General features: G+C 41.2%; 1 protein-coding gene and 1 pseudogene across 4 annotated transcripts in view; one reads left to right on the top strand and one right to left on the bottom strand.

Annotated features, from left to right (window-relative positions):
- Nucleotides 1–248: 248 nt before the first annotated feature.
- Nucleotides 249–21,028, top strand: part of Usp25 (ubiquitin specific peptidase 25) — a 102,900-nt gene continuing 82,120 nt past the window's right edge. For all 4 annotated transcript variants that reach the window (XM_050148789.1, XM_050148791.1, XM_050148788.1 and 1 more), the window contains exon 1: nucleotides 249–414. In XM_050148789.1, the coding sequence (XP_050004746.1) occupies nucleotides 370–414 (45 nt within the window). In that variant the 5' untranslated portion in view covers nucleotides 249–369. The remainder of the gene's footprint in view (nucleotides 415–21,028) is intronic.
- LOC126505815 (40S ribosomal protein S15-like) lies at nucleotides 15,373–16,010 on the bottom strand (annotated as a pseudogene).

Here is a 21,028-nt window from a genome sequence, read left to right as displayed (position 1 = left end):
TCGCCGCCACCGGCCCGCAGTGGTGCCCGGGAGCCGTCCCGGCGAAGCCGCCGAGTGCGAACGCGTGACGCGGCCCCGCTCGCTCGCCCGCTCGCGCTCTCCCTCTCCTGCGCACATGGGCCGGGCCGCCGCGGACGAGCGGCGCTGAGGAGGGGGGCGCGGAGGACCTGAGGCGGCCGCGGTGGCGCTCTCCGGCAGCCTCTCGCCGCCGCCGCCGCCGCCGCCTGCCCGCGGGGCCCGCGTCCGCCCGCCGCCGCCACCGCCGTCACCGCCTTCGCGCCCGGCTGGCGGGGGCGCCGTCCTCCCGGGCCGTCCGCGCCACTGTCCCGGGCCCGGCAGTGCACGGCAGGCGGGACCGCCGCGGGGGCCATGACCGTGGAGCAGAATGTGCTGCAGCAGAGCACGGCGCAGAAGGTGAGGCGCGGGCTGCTCGCCGCTCCTCGACGGGCCGCGTGGCTTCCCCCGCCCGGCTTGGCCACCCCGGGGCGTCGCGCTCGGTCCCGCGGGGCTGTGTGCGGAGCGGGATGTGTAGCGAGAGGCTCCCGGTCCACTCCCTCCTGCAGATCGCTCGCCCCGTAACCGTAACCGACGGTGCCGCGTCCCCAGAGTGACCCTCACATTCCTCCAGTTCTCTGCCAGGCTTTGTAATTAAACTTTTCCCCCTTCGCTTCCTTTCCCAGTCCCCTTTCTTCCACAAGAATGTCACTTGTCACCCCCCTTTGGACAGTTTCTCTTTCGGAGGTGGTGTTATTCCAGGCCTACTGATCTTAAAAAAAGAAAAAAAAAATCTCCCAAACCGAGTTACCTGCCTTCCAGGTCAGGTACAAACACCCAGGATGGACTCTAGACAAATAGAGGGTTTGGTTGGTTATTACACTTTTTTCTTTCTTTCTTTTTCTTCTGAACATTGAAACTATCTCTCACTAAGAGAGACCTTTATGGCCGTTATTGAGATCTTTTGTCCCCTAAGTTTGACCTTGCTCTCCCGTTCGTTCACCCTTTACTCTGAAATCAGCTTAAACACTCAAGGGGGATCGTCACATCTTACTTTTGGAAGAGCATCTTGCTATTCTAGATTTTGCTTGAAGAATTTTAAATGCTCCATCATAGCTTGCCCCATATGCCTGCCCTCCCTGAAGAGGAGTTGGTTGACTTGTTCTGCCTCCCCGCTTATTGCTGTGAAGAGCATTCCGAGCACAAGGGAAACGATGGCTTAGTCGTATTCGAATTGTAGAAGCAATTAGGTTTACAGTGAACAGCCAAAGCCATGTTTGGCTCAGCTGTGTGAGTAATGGGTGCCACACCCTGCTGTAGTTTTTGACACTCCATACTTGCAGTGTACCTGTGCCTGTCTTTAAAGGAAGGCCTGTTGTACTAAAATAGACCAATTATGTGCCGACAGCCTGCTATTTTTTTTTTTTTGTCCTCAGAATAGTTTTAGCTTTCATACTTCTTGCGATAATTGAAGATGTTGGAGAATTTTGGGAAGCAACGACAGTGCTTTGTTGTTTCAGGCACTTCTGCTAAAGTTGGGTTTGAAGTCCATATTAGTTGATCTTACTTGTAAACTAAGATTATTGTAGACTGTAATGTCTTTGTGGAAGAACAATTCAAGACTGAATAATGGACAAAACAGTCAGCCTTCTACTCTTGTATGTTGTATCTTGAACACTATAATCTTTAGATTTTGATCTGGAGTATTTGCTGGAGTGATGACTAGGTCACGTGATCTTCGGAATACTGAGCAATAGACTCAGTATCATTTTGTTTCTAGTTTTTTATATTTTAAGATTTCTTTATTTCAAAGTGGGAAATGTTGCTATTCTTTGCTTCTCTTAAACATGAAAATGGCAAGGAACTTATTGTTTGTGGTTTTTGTCATTATTGTTCATTTTTACTAACTACTTTGCATAGAGTCAGATAACTATCTTTATCTGAACTCTATACATAAAACTGTAGAATCAAGAATCAAATTACCAGGAGTGATCTTAGTTGTCAAGTCTGATATTCTTGTTTAATGAGCTTCCTCTTCCCAAAGAGAATATTCTCTAGTTTAATATATTCATGTTATGATGATGTTTTTTTTTTAGCACATGTTAAGTATGTTACATTATTTCATTGACATTGGGAACTGTTTTTAGAGCAGCATCATACAGTTTTACTCATCCATCGTATTTACTTTTAATGGTATTGGGGATTGAACCCAGGGTCTCATGCATGCAAGGCAAGAACTCTACCAACTGACTTAAATCTATAGTTTCTTAAATGTGTTTCTTTCCCTTGTTAATCCACTGTTACTTTGTAACCAGTAATAGAACAGGTTCAAACAATATGCTTACAAGTGCTCGAAACAATCTAATTCAAAGTTGAAGTCTTAAAACTATGCTAGGAACTAGGAAGTATACTTACTTGGTTCTAGGAAGTAGGACGTGGGCTTCATACTTAAGAAGAAACAAAAGTGAAACTGATTTTCTTTAGAAGCTTCATGGGCTGTCAGGAAAAGGGAGGGCATCTTTGGAGCACACTACTGGGTGGACAGAATTTTAACTTGATTTCTCTTTTCTAAAGAGTATGTAGGTTTGTTGACAAATGTTAAGGAAAAGTGGCTATTATAATAGTTGTTGTAATGACTGTTTATGTTTTTAAGTTTTTTTCCCTCTTTTACTATAAAGAGCTGTAAGATTGTTATTTTTTAAAGCTACAGTCCCCAAAACTTTAAGTGTTTTGTTCACCTACTAAGTAACTAGTAACAATGTAATAACAAGTACAGGGACTGTGTATTCCCCTCTCCTATTCTCTGCTTAATCAGTGAAGTTTGCCCAAGGAGTTTGGAAATACTGGAATCTGCGAGAGTGGATTTTCTGAGGTTGAGATGTTTCAGGTGAGCAATTGGCAGTACACAGAGTACAGCTGAACCCCTGCTTACTTTCTTCAACCCTTGTGATGGATATTTACCTCCCTGGGGGATCTTTAGATCTCCAAAGAAATTTGATACCTAAATTCAAGTTCCCCATGCAGGTTCCTTAGGGGAGGACTGGGAACTTTCTCCCAGTAAACAAGGTGCTTCTAGTTGAGCAGGGCTTCCCATACTTGAAAGCATCCTGGTGAGTGGGTTGCCTACACTGTTACTCAATAGGGCTTGGACTTGTTCCTGCACGCAGTAGGACCCAGTAAATGTTTGACAAATGACTTTGTAAAGGAATGTTTCTTAGAAGGAAAGCAAGCACAGCGAGGGCTTCGCTTCCTGAGTAAAGACTGACATTCAGTTATTGAGAAACAACGAGAGCTTGAAAAACCACCTGCGCTAGGAAAAGAAGCAGTAGACAAAAAGGACAGGATGTGGACTAGGCCTAAGTCACCCTTCTGTGACCTTGCACAACTCACTAAATGTCTCGTAAGTCTTCTTCTTAAGCTTTAAGCTGTGTGTAAACATGAAAAACTTCTTCAGATCTGAGTGTTTAGGGGAGCTAAGCAAGCATTTATGCATGAGGATAATATAATATAAATATAATAATATAAATATCCTCTTCAATTTAAAAGATCAAGAAAATAGGTTATTCAAAAAGCGTATCAGTGTTCGCTCAGTGCATTAAAACAAAAGCAGTTGTCAGAGAAAATCCAATTAATTTGCCATAAGGAAAATGTTAATTATGTAGGCATGCCCATCAGTAAGAAAGCTGGGGCATAAAGACTCTCAATTCAAGGCCAACTGGGTATATAGCAAATTAAACAATAGCTGCTGAAAGCGAAAGAGAGAGAGAGACAGACAGACAGAGACAGACAGACACATAGAAAGACAGACAGAGGGATGGGGGAAAGAAAAGAAAAAAAAAACATGTTTATACACTTCTTTTGTGGTTACCAATCATATTTTCTAAATGCAATACCACAATTCAAAACCATTTAAAGAAGTTTACCAGAAATACCATTCTGAGGACTGGAAAGCTAGATCAGTCAGTAAAATGCTTGCTGTCCAAACATGAGAATCTGTGTTCCATCTCTAGAATCCATGTCTAAGCCAAACACAGCAGCACCCATTTGTAACCAAACACTGGGGAGAGAGGCAAGATGGACTCTTGGAGCTCACTAGCTGCCATCCTACAGAGTCAGTGAACTTCAGGTCCAGAAAGAGTCTCCAGGTCTAAGGTAGAAAACGATTCAGCCTGACATCCACCATCGGCCACCAGCTTAGTAGACGTGAGTCTGTATGTACATGATATGTGTGTTTGAATGCGGGCAGGTGTGTATCCCGGCAAGCATTTGAAGGTCAGAGGGCAACTCTGTAGTCATCTCTCTCCTTTCACTTTTGCAAGGGGTTCTGGGAATCAAATTTAGGGCCCTTTGCTTGCAAGGTAAGCACTTTTACCTGTCTAGTCATCCAGCTGGCCCATTTCTTGTTTGATTATAGTTCAAACAGTCCTTAGTTCTCTGTGCAAAAGTGATATGCATTCAGTAGAAACTGGATTTTGAGTTCTTCTCCCAGGCTAGGAAAATGCTGTGGGGATATGTCTGTCTTTCGATGTGGGGCGACAGCAGTGAACCGTAGCTCACACTCTGTGACTCTAAAGGAAACGAGCTAGACTTTATGGATGCCTTTGCTGTGGCCTCTTGGATGCTGAGATTAATTTATGTGAGCTATTCAGAACTGCGTTGTAGAATAAACTTTAGACTGGATGCTCTTTTCTAATTGAAGAGCAGCGTTGTGTTTTCAGCATGATAACTATGATTTGGGGCAGGTAAATTTAGGCTAGTTTTGGTTTCTGCATGGAACCGTAGACATTTTCTTTGTTGTGAAAAATCTATCCTCTTTTCACTATTAAAATGTTTTTGAGCTTAAGATGTCTTCCATATTTCAGTTTTGTTTCTTTTCTGCTGTTGAATGTTTCCACAAATGTGGCTACATGGAGATGTTGGTGGTATATTGCTGGTTCTTTCTAGTTTTCCGCCAGATTTCTTTGTTTTGTGACACTGTTCTATATAGATGATAGTCAACAAGACTGAGTAGGCAGACATATTTGTATTTGTCTTGGACAAATATATTGGAGTAGATCTGTTAAAAGTACCCTCTTAAATTGTTACTCAGACTCTCATACATTCTCTCAGCTGTCTCTGAGAATCAGTCGGTGTACTATTTCCTGAGGACTTGGTCTTGTTACTTTTTTATGTCTTAGCCATTTTACTGAGTATAGTGGAAACTCATATTAGCTTGCATTTCCTTAATGACTAACAGGTTCTGAGATCTTTTGTGGTGATTGTATTTAGGATGACTTTTAAATATTGTTTCTGATATAGTACCCAGTTTTCCATTATCACAGGTAACAGCAATTGAAATGGTAAAATGTTAAAGAAGTTGTTAAAGGAAACACAAAGCATGAAGTTTTAGATTCCATTTTACTCCTTAATGACTGATAAAAAGGGTGATTGCTGAAAACTAGGAAGCATTTTCTTTATCATGCCTCATCAAACACTTAGTTCATCTATTTAATAATTGAGTGTGCATGTACTCTAGAAATAATCATGATGCATATTTTATTACCAGTGTATAAAATATTTTCCTAGTGGATGCGTTGCCACATGTGTGCAATCTCAGAAGCAGTCTAGGCTACTTAGTGAGACTGTGTTTTAAACTTCCACTATCCAAAAGAAACTAACAGCAAACAAACAAATAAAACTTTTTACATAGTTTAGTTGGGGTAGAAGTTGGAAAGAACTTAGCGGAAGAATGGTAGGTATGGGATGAAATGTGAAGAGATATATTGGGCAAAGATGTCTGTTATACTTTTTGATCCATGTGAGAACAAGGTAGAAAGCTGATTTGAACCACCAAGTCCTGCTGCATCTGTTGGATTTTTTACTGTTGCTGTTCAGTGAAAAAGAATTAGGGATATGAAGAGCATTAGGTATCAGGTAGGAGGCTGTAGAACTGAGGCCTGAGTTCTCACTGAAGTAGGATGGCTCTGTATAGAGGGATGTGTGAAGAAGGACCAGGAAAGACTTAATGCTCTGTTAACATCAATGGGAGCAGCAATTGTACATGGTGTATGTAAAACTTAGTGTTTAATTTCATGACACAGTCCATGGAGAATCAGATGCCTTATTTCCTTAAGGTGCTGTAAAAAACCAGCCTGGGCTGGAGCACTGAGCATCTCTGTCCCCCTCCAAGGCCTCTGAGCTGGGTCTGGAGATCTCAGCAAAAGTCCCCGAAGCCTCTAAGAAATCCCACAGTGCTGTGCTGGGAGAGAGGGTGGAATGTAGACGAGAAGTAGCTCTAAGGACTGTGTGAGCGGTAGTTGCAGCTCAGCACAGCCTGTCTGGAGTCAGCAGACATTCTGCGGCATGCACACTTCCTGAACTAACTTACCTGTTTCCTACCTAGGGGAGCATCAGCTTCAGGCTAGTGATAGGACTGTAGAACTAGACGAACTGAGGCTCCCTTTGGTGGCTGCCATAAGAGGGAGGGCACCAGTGGACTTGAGTTCATTCAGAGCTGTTGCTGGGCAGGTGACAACAGCCTACCGGCGGCCAATTTCAACTGTATTGTCTGGGTTGTGAGGCAGGGGCAGGGCCCTGGGGATACCCACAGAGTTGCTCTTTCTGGTCACATGGTCCCATGCTATGTGATGTGGTTCTAGGTCAGCAGGAACATTGACTGATGAATCTTACCAGTAACTTATGTTGAGCTTCATTGGGGCTAGCGGGCACACCTCATGATGTGCAGGATTGGAGGGAGGATGATGTGTTGTAGATGATGTGCCCTGTATTCCTTCCTTTTCTGGGGGAGCAGGTAGAGGTCTGGAACCTTAATATCCAAAGATATGGGCGACTGACTGATTAGGGCCTCTCCTACTTTTCTCCCCTCCTTTCCTCCCTTTTCCTACTTCCTTGGCACTTTCAATTTGCCTATTTCTTTTACATTTATTTAAATTTAATTTCAGTCTCCTCCCTCTCCCTCCCTCCCTTTCCTCCTTCCCCCTCCCCCAGTGTGTGTGTGTGTGTGTGTGTGTGTGTGTGTGTGTGTGTGTGTGTTCGGATTCCCACATGGCATACATGCATAAGGAAACCAGATGGACAATTTGTGGAGTGATTCTGGGGTCTGAAGTTAGGTTGTCAGGCTTAGGGAACAAACATCTTACCTGCTGAGCCGTCTTATTGGCTCCATTTGTCATACTGTTACCTGGGTTATTTCCCTTTTTGATTTTGAGTTTTAGAAATTCTTTGTGTACTTTCCATGTTGTCTTTTATGTTACTTTTCTTACTAATTTGAGTAAAAATATTTTTTGCATATGTGCTCTGAGGTATAATAAGATTCATCATATATGTATGAAAATATCATAAATTTTGTATTATTAACTTATGCTCTAAACAGATTTTCAAGGTTCACTTCATGTGAATTGTCCAAACACCTTTGGTTTGAAAAGATGATCCATGATTTTTGAGTTAATGATTTCCTTCTGGAAAGTTGACCATACCTGAGTGGCTTGGTTTTTCACCTCCTCTGTTCCACTCTTACTCTATATAATGCCACAAATACCATGTCTTAAGAACATGCTTTGAAATAGGTTGGGGAAGTTTTTCTGCAGTCTTTTTGTTTAAAGAACGTTTTGGCTGTTCTCTGTTTTTGCATCTCCATGTACAATTCTAGTGTTCTATGTACAGTTAGACCAAAAACTAGGTAGGAGTTTTGAGTAGAACTGTATTGATTATAGAGATCAATTCTGAGTGCATAGACTCTTAAGGACTCTCTTAATGTAATAACTCACTACATTTTTCCCATTAATTTAGATTCTAATTTCTTAATGGCATATCATTTATAGACTTGGTGTGTCATTTATTAGAGTTGATTTTTTATACTATTCTAGATGGCATTTTTTATGTTTGTGTTTTAATTGTTCTTTGGCAGATAGATTATAATCGATTTTTGCATAGGCTTTGCCCAATGAGTTTTTTTTTAAATTTTTAAACCTTCCTGTATGTTTTTTTTTCTGCTATGTGTATGTGTGTTCTGATTTTTTCCCTTGCTGTTTGATTGCAGTCTCTGAGCCTCCAGAAAAAAAATATATTGACCTGGCATTCTTGCATTGTTCCTTGTTATATGTAGGAAATGTTTTGTCCTGTACTACGTGTGATCTTTGCCACAGTTCTTTTGAAAGGTATATTTTGTAAGGTTGAAAATGTTTTCTTCAATAGCTAGTCTGTGAATATTTTGGTAAAACTCGTTTGTGGTCAACCTTTTGTGTTTCTGAACATACCACAGCTTAATCATGCTACCATTAGTAAACTATTTGGTTATCTATTTGAGTTCTTATAGAAATTTTTGATTCTTTTTGTGAAATTTCTGTTTTTCTGTTTGTCTTTTACAATTTCATTTTGATTTGAAATAGTTCCTTGTAGTCCAGCTTCTATTTGTACAAATTAAAATCAGGAAAGGTTTGCATTGGCCCCTGCAGTCCAGAGTTGGTTGGCCCTGTTGTTTTGGGGCTTGCTTATATCATGATAAAATGCCTGTCAGGGGCAGCTATGCAGATTGTGGTGGCCACAATTAAAGAAAAAGAGAGTGGAAAAGTAAGATCATTTTCCAGGGCATCTCCTTCCACAGCCTATGCCTCTTTCCTTCTTCTCCTCCTCCTCTTTCTTCTTCCTCTTCCTTCTTCTCTTCTGCCTCCTCCTCCGTGTCTTATTTGTTTTGTTTCTTGTATTTGTAAAGGGTCTTAAGGGTCTTTCTACATAGTGTTAGCTCTCCTGGAACTCACTTTGTAGACAGACTGGCCACAGGAACTCTCAAAGATCTGCCTGCTGCCTCCAAGTGCTGGGAATAAAGCCCTGTGCCACTGTGCCCTGGCATTGACCCTTCCTATTAACTTCCTAACCCTTTTAATTTTTTTTATAGTGAACATTCAGGAATTTAAGTTTCTAGGGAGTTGTTCTTTTGCTCAACATGAATCACTGAAGGAAACAGAAAAAGGCATAGCTATTGGATATGACTTCTAGGAGCCTGGAAAGTAAGTGTGTGTGTGTGTGTGTGTGTAAAATATTCTTATGGGCTATATAGTATAGAAGATTTAGTGTTTAATAAAACATCTGTTTTTGTCACACTGCTAAAATTTAATCACTGCTTTCTACTTTGTGGTTCCTGTCTTTGAGAGATTATGTATTTTATAGTTCATGTCTCCCAAGTTTGTATATTCTCATCAGTTTTGGATTCCAGTTGATTGCCCATTTTCTGCATAAATATATAGAGACAAGTCAGTGTCCTGTCTGTCGTTTCATTTATTCTCTCTTAATTTTATGCAAACTGAGAAATTAATAACACATGTAGGAGGAGGTTGCTTGTTTGTCCCGGTCACCCAGAACCAAAATAATCACACAAACTATATTAATTAAATCACTGCTTGGCCCATTAGTTCTAGCTTGTTATTGGCTAACTCTTATTTCTTAATTTAACCCATCTCCAATAATCTGTGTATCGCCACTTGGTTGTGGCTTACCGGATAAAGTTCCCTCTGGCATCTGTCTCTGGCAGGGGCTACATGGCTTCTGACTCTGCCTCCTTTTTCCCAGCATTCTGCTTAGTTTTCCACAACCAGCTCTGTTCTCCTATAGCTCTGCTATAGGCCCAAAGCAGTTCCTTTATTAACCAATGATATTCACAGCATACAGAGGGGAATTCCGCATCATCTCCCCTTTTCTGTTTAAATGAAAAAGAAGGTTTTAACTTTAACACAGTAAAATTACATATAACAAAATGGTATCAAGTAAGAATTATAATTACAATATTTATATCTAATTATCTTTTATCATATCTAAGGAAAACTATAAGTATAAATTCTTCAACTCCATAAAAGACTCCAGAATCATATATTGCCTAAGAAAACAGAAAGTGCATACAACTGCTTAATGGCTCCACATAGACCCGCTCTGGGATGGTGTGCACAGCTCAGAGGCAGTGAACAGACCTCCTGTGCTATGTTGGACTGTACAGAGCAAGTAGGAAATACTGTAAATACCTTAGCAATGCTGTAGCTTAGATTCTTAAGTGCTTAACATTTTAAGAAGTGCTTCTGGTCGGAAAATAATTACAGATATGCAATAAAGACAAATATAGATTAAAAAAAGACCTCTAAATGGGTCACAGTGTTGGATAATTGTATGTAGACTTGGGGGAGAGAAGAAAAAGTACAGAGAGTTGGAAAAGAAGCAAATCATTTAAAAAAGTCTTTAAAGAGACAGTGTAAAGACAGTCATAGATTAAAAGGAATAAAGAAAAATAAACCACGCAAAGATGGAAAATTCACAGAGAGCCTGTATTATGTATATTATTGTGTTTTCTTTGACTTTTTTTTGACTATGAAGGAACTAAGTACAGAGAGATATTTCATTGTATGGGCTACTAAGCTAAACCAGCATGTATATTATAAAGGTATCTTACTTCAGAATTTGGGTTTAAGGATGTCTTGCTTTGTAAAAGAGGTTCTTCTTTTGTTTCCACAGAGGATGAGAACCTGTGGATTTCTTCCAGACTAATATAGTTTAATGGACCACCCCCCCAAAGGTTGCCGTAAACACCCCCCAAAATTGCTCATGCATAAGCTTATATTCTGTGGTGGTGTGAATACAGATTGAACCAGTGTTATGAGTAGCCAAAGGCTAACAGAGGATGAAGGAAGGGGATGAAGTGGTGAATTCAAGATTCAGACATACTTGAGCTGTTAAAGAGAAGCTTCTAACTTGAAAATAGCAAGGACAAAGAAACATGAAATGATCTGCTGCTCCTGTCACTGCAGGTGGCTCTACGAGAATTGTGGCAGAATAACAAACAAACCTGTAGTCCTTTCCTTTCCCTTGGTTTCTGGCAGAGCTCAGAAAACTCTTGGAATTGCCTCTTTTTCCCCTTAGAGAGATGACTCATGGTGCTTGATGGATGGTATGGGAGCTGTTTGCCAGAAAAACTAACCAGTGCCACTAGAGGGTTTGTTTGAACAATTGGGCATCACTGCTACCTCCAGTGATGGGACAGGGTCTGCAGGTTGAGCTCAGTTAATAGTTGTCAATGACCTGTAATTACCTGTTCCTTAATAAAACTCACTTCTTGTATGTTGTTAATTAAGTGCTCAGGAAATACTGTAGGAGAGTACTTAACATACTTAGTTAAACTTCACCTTCTTAGATAACCCCCCTCCCCGAAGCATTTATTTTCTAAAGTTAAATTTTACCTTCCTAATTCTCTTGAGATTTACTTTCTTAGAAAATATAGCAATATATTAGTAGCATAAAGAAATTAAGGAACATTTTCTAGTTAAGGTCTAACCAGGATATAAGGAAAACACAAAAATTTGAGTAAGAAATGTTTACCATAATGAAGAATTGGCCAAGAACAGATTGTTGACTGCTAAGAGAAAAAAGTGCAAAGAGAGGAGGAGACAGGTCTTGTGGCATGATCCCATAATGCCAGCTGGTGAGGAAGTGCGACTATGGAGCAGGGGGCCTGCTGGGGCTACAGAGTGAGTTGAAGATCAGCATGGACAACTGAGTGAGACCCTGCCTGACACACTGAACAGAGGTGCTCCTGTGATGACTCACTGATTCAGAGCACTGCTGCTCTTCCAGGGAACCTAGCTTCAGTTCTCAGCACTCCTGCTCTATGGCATCTCCTAACTTCAGTCCCAGTGGATCCAGCTTCATTTTCTGGTTACTGAAGGCACCAAGTTCGCATGTGTTGTACAGACATACATGCAGACAAAATACCCATGCACATAAAATAAGTAAAGCTTTAAAATATTAAAAAGAACTGAAGATGTAATTTAGTGGTTAGAAAACTGATCTGTTATGTGTAAGGCCCTGGGTTCAATTCCCTACACCCTGCCCCACAAACAACAAAATGAAGGAAGAGTTTGGAAGAGTGGAAGAGGCCTTTGCTAGGAACCTTTCTGATTTTCCTTCTTCAGGAGAGATTATAATACGACTCACTGGGTAGGGGAGAAATATGCTGAATTGTGCATGCTGGGATATTCCCTGAAGCCAGAAGAGGGGGTTTGTAGTCTCTAGGGCAGTGGTTCTCCACCTGTAGATTATGGCCCCTTTGGGGGTCACATATCAGATATTCTGTATATCAGATATTCATATTACAGTTTATGGACAGTATCAGAATTACAGTTATGAAGTAGCAATGAAAATAATTTTATGGTTGGGGGTCACCACAGCATAAGGCACTGCAGTAAAGGGTGGCAACATTATCAAGGTTGAGGACCATTGCCATACGGTATTCATTCTGTAATCAATAGAACAACACAACAACAAAAACCCTGGATTTGCTTTAAAAAAATCGTTTTTATACTATAACATTTAGGAATGATGAGACACTTTAGTTTGAAAATTCTACTCTGAACATTGAATTGTTTAGTTTTGATTTCAACCTTATACAATCTACAATCACCTGGAAGAGAGTCTCAGTGAGGGACTGTCTACATCAGCCTGACCTGTGGGCCTGTCTGTGGGAGTGTCTGGATTACTTTGAGACAGGAAAGACCCATCCATTATGGGTGACAGCATTCCCTGTGTTTGGGTCTTGGACTGCATGTGAGTAGAAAAAGTGAGCCAAGTATGAGCATGCATGCATCCATTCCATGTCTGCTTTGACCATGGATGTGAGCACCTACCTGCTTTTAAGGCCTGCTGCTTTGACTTGCCCACTATGGTGGACTTCACCTGGAACTGTGAGCTGAAACAGTAAACCGTCTTTTATTTTAAGTTGCTTTTGACAGGATGTTTTCTCAAAGCGATAGGAAATAAAGCTAGGACAAGGATGCTTAATTAACTAACAAATTCATTATTCTTTCTGTGTGTACATATGCATGAGGGCCAGATATTTAATGCTGAGTTATCTTCTTCAACTTCTATTTAATATTATGAGATAGGTCTCTTCCTTGAACCTGGACTTCACTGACTGATTGCTTAGGCTGTCTAGCTGGCTATGGCATGGGTTCTCCTGGCTCCACCTTCCCAGTACTGGGTTACAGGCCCAGGTCACTACATCACTCCATTTGGGTGGTACTGAAGAGCCATGCCTAGATCTTCAGGCTTACGTGGCAAACTTTAGGTATTGAGCCATTTCAATAGTGCTAAAGCATGTTTATTTCATTAGTATAAGGGTTTTTAATTTTTCACTACAAATGAATTATAAAAATTTAAGTCAGAAATTAGAAATAATAACATTTTAATTGGATAAAAGAACTATATCAGCATCAAGAAGAAGCTAAATGCTTATTTTACTTTAAACCACAGATAAGGAAGTTAAAATATATGACTTGATTCTCAGAATTTTGTTTACCTCTATATTTTCTAGAATGCAGGCACTCTAGTTTAGAATCAGACTGTGCTCCACAAGAGTTTGCCAGTTTGGTTTGTGGAACTGAATATGTATGATGTTCCCAGGGAAACCCTGTTTGTTCCTGTAGGGTTTTAATTTGGCCCTGAAATGTGCTTTATTTTGTAGACACTTAGGTTATAGTGCTGTTAATAACATTCATTGAGTGAACTGCAATGACAGTTTCCACTTCTGATGATTTTATCTGCCATTTAGTAGGGTGGAGACTTCATGAAATGGTGTGGGTGTATTACAGATAGGACTGAAGAACTGGGTGACAGGTGCGGATAAGAATTCTTGGATGAGAAGGATGTAAACTTACATTTATCTAGGACTAGCTGTATTCATTACTCTTTGCTAGCAGTTTCCTATAGATCAACTCATGTCTTTTCTTAGTTTTTATTTTTTTCTGAGTTACACAACTGCTTGCTTAACATGATTTATGACCTTTATTTTTTAAAAGTTTGATTTTTTTAAAATAAGAGTTAAATGTAGAACTGCTGGCATCTATAAGGTTAAATAGATACGGTACAGAGTTCGGTGTAGAGGCATGGCTTGTTTAACTTCTACTGAAGCGCTGCAAAGCCCAAGCCAGCTTCACCTGGTGGCTGCAGACACTACAGTGTGCCTGAGCCATTCTGAGGATCCCTGTGTGCATTATTTATTAAAGTGAATAAAATGGTAGCCAGCCCAGAGGAATCGCTGACAAAACCAGTCAAGCTAATGCATCACCCACACCTTGCTGATTTGCAAACACTTGGAAAGAAACCAACCTTGCAAATAGCCATATTAAAAGCAGGCTGAGTATAAGCTCTCCCCGAAGCTTACATAACTTACATAACCAGGGGTTTTCCAACTGGGTACACCAACAACTAAGTTGAGGATATACCTGCTAACCAACAATTTCCTTGTTTTACCTCTGTGGTCTCCAACACTTCTGCTTTGGAACAAGCTAATTATTAGTCGTTTTTGATTAAATAAGTGCTTTGAAAACTTTCATTTGTTTGCCCCCATTTAAGCTTGTAATACTTTTAAGTATGATGGATAGTACCTAAATCAGATAGTAAGATGTATGAGATTCTAAGAGAGGAAAGGATGACGGAAGAAATTTTCTTAGCAGGTGAGCTTTGCTTTCTGTGTTCTAGAATTTAAGAGTTAGAAAATCTGCCCAGTGTTTCCTTAATCTCTCTTTCCTGTGTGGGAGGGCAAGCCCTGTGAACCTGAGGTCATCTTTGCAAACTCTCCAATATTGATTTTAATTAATATTTTTATGTATTTGAAATATTTTTGAATTAAATAAAATGAATTTAATTAATTTTAATATGTGTTAATATTAACTGTGTCATATTAATATTAACATTGATTGAGCTCCTGTGTGCCAAAAACTGAACTAGGTAGCAGGAGCACAGTAATGATTGAAATAATACTTCTCTTGTTGGACTTATTATCTGGAGATTAACCTTTCTATGTCATATTAGAATTTATGTAAATCTGAAGAAAAATTGTAAATTTTGTAGATGATGAATGCACAAATCCTTGCATTAGAAAAGAAAACGAAATTCTGTAGATTTCCAGTGATGGATGGAAGAGAAACCAAAGTACAATGTAAGGCTAGAGACCCCCGCATGCAGACTTTCCAAGTATTAGCGTTTTAAAGCGGCACTAAAAGCTGTGGAAAGACTCATACACAAAAAGAAGTTATAGATGATTTTATTTGAATAAGATGAAGGTTCAAATGACAGTATAAAAAAGCCTCAGGAAATCAAGATTTTTTTCTTTTTGTTTCTTCTTTCTTTGGCCAATGAAGGGAAGGTTTGCTGTTTAGAAAGTGGTATGCCAAAGATTATGCTTCCATGGAGACCAGATTCCTCAGGCTTAGCCTTCCTTTGGCTTTCTCAAAGTTCCCCAGAATCAATGCTGCTTTTAGTCCCTACCCCACCTTCTTCTTCCCTCCGCCCTCTTCCTTCTTTCCTTCTTCCTTCCTCCCCTGCCCCAGAACTAAGCATGAGACTTTATTGGCTGTGACTGAGGAGGATGAAGTGGGAGGAGTGGGTGGCACCAATACCAGGCTGACATTGCTTCATGGATTTGTAGATGATGGAGAGCTCACCCAGGTAGTGGCCGATCACCTCTGGCTTGATTTCCTCTTGGCTGTAGGGCTTTGCTGCTGTATACACTCACCATGCTGCCTACCTTCTCTGGCAGGATGATCAAGTCCCATAGGCGGGTCTTCAGGCTTCTCTATGGGTGGCTCCTCCTTGACCTTTCTCAGGCCCTTGAGTAGGGAGTGTTGCTTCTCCACAGGCCACATTTCAGGTGCTACCTGTGGCTGTCACTGTACACCTGCATCAGCTGCTCATAGGATATGTCCAGCAGTGGGTCTAGGTCCATGTTGTGCTAGGTAAACTAGGGAAAGGTCTGCCTCTTCATCTGCTCCACTTCAGCCATCTTGCCTGCTTCATTCCTCCCCTTTCTCTAAGACAGGTTCCTCTTAATCCTATGTGGCCCTTGCTGGCCTTCAACTTGAAATCCTCTGACTTTAGCTTCCTGAGTGCTAGGATCACAGACCTGAGCCGCCATGCCTAGCCATCTTCTGTTCCTGACATGAGTGATGGTTCATGCTGTGTGAAGTCTGAAATCTGTAAGCACGCGTGGGAAGACTTTTCTCATATGGGACCTTTTCAGTCTCACAGAGATCTATCTATAATCCATTCTTTTATTGAAACCACTGTTGACAGATCATTGGAGGGTTCTGGGAAATCTCATTCCAGAGGCCATGTGCATTTGAAGTTTTTTTTCAGTGAATTACTAGTGAGTTACTGTAAGAAATGGACACAGAAGTTTGCCCGCGCACAGGCAGCTGCAGGATGGAGGATGTGCACACATGGCTCCCCACCCTGAAGGGTGGTAGTGGAGTGAGTGATAGGCCACTTAGAGAGGCCTGCCACCGAGGGCCTAGCCAGCAAGTCTCTGAGCTTTGCGTCACTTCTCTAATGTTAAAACATCAAAAGACTTTTTTTTTTCCTAGTAGTCATTTTAAAATTTGCTGCCCCTAACCACCTTTGAGGGGAGAGAGACCTTTGAGTTCTTTTCCTCTGTACTCAACAGAGTTTATTTAATTTTGGAAACTGAGTAAAAAGACCAGTACTAACCTAAGAGCTACTCAAATGTTAGTCTTTTTTTTTCTCTGCCTTGTAGTCAGTAATGCTTTGGGTTTTCGTTTTCTTTTTTCTACCACCATTATCTGAATACTGCATGTCAGTGTAGCTGCAGTTTTGCCCAGGGTTGTCGTTTTTTCACACCATTGATGGTGAGTGAGTCAAGAATCTGGAAAAGACAGGAACTGTGGAACTTCAAAGACCTGTATTTATTGCTGTTTGCATGTGCTGAGCTCTTGAAGAGATTTCAGGGAGCTTCAATGAAAATAACTTCTGGGGGAGTGGAGTACACACTAAGATTATGAACTGCAGCATTTAGAAAAGAGTATGTTGTATAACAAGGGCATAATAAAAATTTACCCCCACCCCAGCTAGTGATCCCCATTTTTTCATTCTCAACAGTTTTACTGATGTTAAATATGGTGTTTCTAAGTTATCAGTGAGCTGACCCAGGCCCTCTTGCTCCGCTTGTATAGAAATGAGCAGTGTAGAGAGACTTCATTAGTGTTAGCTATTCCTGGCTCTTGAGTACTTAAGGCCTGGGGGCAGTGACAGTAGACTATATGCCCTGAAAACTAAGGCTTATTGAACTAGGCTTTAGAACTAGAGATTTTTGATTTTAAACATACAGGTTGGAGGCTTGCAGTTGTGGTTAACCACCAGTGGCTCCAAAATTTGGCTGTAGTCCTTTGTTTTCAACAGCAGTGAGTGGAAAGAACAGAGACCAGAAGGCAGCGCCTGCTAGTGCGATAACTCCTGGGTGGGCTGTGTGGTGCGACCTCAGTTCCCAAAGAAGCTAGTGTTACAGCACCTAGACCTATCCTGTCTGGACATTTGGATCTTGATTGCAGGTAGTGTTACAGCTCTCAGGCTTAGCGTGTTGGGGTTCTTGGCTCTTAAGGCTTCCATCTCCTTGGAATCCCTCCAGCGAGTCAAGCCTGCACTGCAGTTTGTCTTTGGCTCTTTTGCTCACTTAGTTTCTGCCCCTGCTTGCTTTCTGAAACTCTGCAGCTGACTTTCTGTTACTGCTGCCACCTTGTGTTAGCTGTTTAGTGTACTTTAATAAGAAAAAAAAAAAAGATAACAACTGCTAAGAAGATTCCTGCCTGGAAAGAAGCCTTGGGAAGTGGACTCAAGTCATACCAGCTTATAGTACCAGAGAAAGACTCACTCAATAAATGAACCAAGTACCCTAGTTGTTATCTGCAAGGTGTTTGGACCACTCACGATGCTCTCCTTTAAGGGAACGTTAATGTTTGTGTTAATCAAGGCTTCTGCTTGTGGTCCTATTTTGATTTGGATGGAAATGGCTGCAGGGTCCTCCAGAGTCAGCTGAGAGCACTGCCCCACGACTGGTAGAGACTGGGGTGCTCGTAACTGGAGTATGTCTTCAACTGCGGCTGTACTGGTCCTCTGCAGCTGTTGAAGTCTTCTTGGAGTAATTGTAACATCATCAGTAAAGTTGGGCTGCTATGAGCTCCTCTATCTGGTTTCTGGGAACCAGGTTTCTTGACTGATAGTTCGTGAGGCTGATAACCATAAGGGAAGTCTTCACCCTTCTGGTCTACTTAAGACTGTTTTACTCATTCCAAGAACATCGACTGGATATATATGATGTGGATGTAACTGAGTAAAGCTCAGTACAGAACTAGCAATTCTAAAGCTTGTGCCAAGGATTGGTAAGATTTAAGTGTCTGTTGCTTTTTCACTCCACCCCCAGTATTCCATAGAGCCAGAGTCCAGTGGTCTCTGTTTTTTTAAGAAAACATTTTAAAAGGCCCAGCATTTCATATTCAACTGGAGAGATAAAAGAGATGTATTGAAATTGCCCTTGCTTTCTTATCCTGTATTAGAGCTGTATTCTGCAGGAGAAGAGATGCCATTGTACAATGACATCATGTAACATGTACAAGGAAGAGGATGAAACCCTGTGTGCATTTTGACATCTGTGCTTATTTTTGTGGCATTCATAACCCCCCAAATCTGTTGAATTCTGTCTTCCCTTTGGTCCAGCAGTGGGAACAGATAGAACCTGCCAGCTTCTAATCTAGAGCACCTAAGGAATCCATACAAAGGAGGCCCTTGGAACTCAGTAATGGGCTCCAGATGTAGGAGGTTGTGTTGAGTACACCTTGCATCTGAACTTGGTAGAGGAGAGAGCCTTATACAGTATGCTTATAATGAGGATGAGAGTGTGTCAAACCACAATTTTGGTAGGTGGGGCATGCCTTTTTGTTGTTTGAGGTTTCTGTCTTGCCCAGCTCCCACAGTCCCAAAGAAATCACACAGAGGTCTACATTAATCATAAACTGATTGGCCCATTAGCTCAGGCTTCTTATTAACTCTTATAACTTATATTAGCCCATTATTCTTATCTGTGTTAGCCACATGGCTCAGTACCTTTTCCAGTGGCGCAGTCACATCTTGCTCCTTCTGTGTCTGGACAGGACTGCAGAGGGAGCTTCCCTCTTCCCAGAATTTTCCTGTTCTCATTGACTCGCCTCTACTTCCTGTCTGGTTGTCCCGCCTATACTTCCTGCCTGGCTACTGGCCAATCAGCATTTATTTAAAACATAATTGACAGAATATAGACAACTGTTCCACACCACCTTTCCTGTCCTGCTGCTTCAACAAGATACCCGGCACAATACAAGGATGGATGGGTTTGTTTTGGTTCATAGCTTTCAGAGATACAGTTCATCATGGCAGAGGAGGTATGATAACAGGAACAAGAGTTGATTCATCACACCGTGTCCACAGCAGGAAACAGAGAAAATATTATGCCCCAAATTCCTCTCTCTTTTTAAATTCAGTCTAGGACACTAAAGCATGGAATGGTGCTGCCCATTTAGGGTGCGTCTTTCTAATTCAGTTAACTTATTCTGGAAAATCTTTCACAGGCATCCCAGATTTTGGTTCCATGGTGATTCTAAATCCAGTCAGGCTGGCAGGAGAGATTAACTGTCACCGGAAGGTGCAAACCTTACCAGACAAATCGGGGTCATAGTTACACCAAACCCCTCAGCAATACAGACACACGGCAGGAGATGAGCACACAGCTAATGACAAAGGGGACACCTTGGCCTGACAGGTGGCTTCTCAAAATTCTTTCCATTGCTTCCCCCATCTCTTGTCAGTTTAACTAAGAAAATTGTCTCTAGCTTTTCTCTCACTTCCCCTTTCCCAATTGCCCTCTAACTTATTTCCTCTTTTTTTTTTTTTCAGTCAAAATTGTGAAAGCATAGATCATTGTAGAATATGCTTTTTTTGGGTAATGCATCAGACAGACTTTTTAAAAAATAAATCACCGAGCATATGTGGTGAAAGCCAGACTCTGCTCTCCACCCATTTCTCCACACTTCTCATTGAAGTCTGTATCAGCCAGCTATTGCCATAAAAATCACCTTAGTATTCAGTTGCATACCAAGGTATTGTCGCCATCTTCACTGACTTACTGGTGAGCTGAGTGGCTCTTTTCCACATCTGCCTCATTTGTGGGGGGTTGAAATTAAGTGTGCTGCCCAAGTCCTCTATTAAGGATTCTTTGGAATGCAAGAGGCAATTCCAACCGTACAACTCACCCTCATTTCCATTTGCATGCAGTTCTCTGTTTTGCATTGATGAGTGTCCCTCTTCCAGGGAACAGGGAAATATGTCTTTCGAGAATGGGAATAGGGAGTAGCAGTAATGTGTTTATATATTGTTTGGTATATTACCATTCTAGCATAGTTTTATTTTTATAGCCATACATTCATCATTAAAATAAATGGTTGTTTCTTTATTCATACTGCTTCGAGGCTTATTTGCATAAAGTTATTTGAGGGACATTTTGTGAATGAACCAGCCTACCTCCATTTTAGGCTTAAAAGCATCTTAAAGACAAACTAGGTTCATTCCCGTTTATGATTAAACCCCTGTTTCTTAAGGATGGGGTTATGCCCCACCTGTAACCTTAACTATAAATGGTTATGTACTGCTTGTTCCAGGAATGGCAATAGTGTTTTTGTTTCAAAAAGTTATTTATAACCACCTTGCAGCCCTAAAGGTTATATGATTGCCTATGATGCCCTTATTATTAGTACCTGTTGAGATTATCTTATTTTGGCCCCGTTTTCTTTTGCTCCTGTAACCTTGCCTACTTTCCCCCATTTGACCATTCTCTACCCTGAGCACTATATAAGCCTGGTCTTCCTCACATCCCATGCTGACCTTTCAAACGCTGCCTTAAGGGGAAGCAGCCTGAGTACATGAATAAAGAAGTTTGCTTCAATCAATTTGGCCATTGTTTTATCTTCGGCACAGTATCTACTCCTTAATTTATTGCTATTTCATCCAGCAAAATTGCTACTCCACAGTTACCAACCAGCTTCTCTGGGAGTGGCTTGGTCGCTCATACTACAGCCTGGCAGGAACTCTATTCCCACAGGCACTAAAGGTAGCTTTAACCAAATATCTATCATTCTATTTATAAGTAAAACTCAAGGTTCAAAGGCTGGGGTGAAGCCTGCTA

Source organism: Alexandromys fortis, unplaced genomic scaffold (genome assembly GCF_014885135.2).
Source record: "Alexandromys fortis isolate MF-2015 unplaced genomic scaffold, M_Fortis_MF-2015_v1.1 scaffold_4, whole genome shotgun sequence".
In the NCBI taxonomy this organism is placed as follows: domain Eukaryota; kingdom Metazoa; phylum Chordata; class Mammalia; order Rodentia; family Cricetidae; genus Alexandromys; species Alexandromys fortis.
Note: the sequence above shows the minus strand (reverse complement) of the source record. Positions and strands in the feature narration are given on the sequence as shown.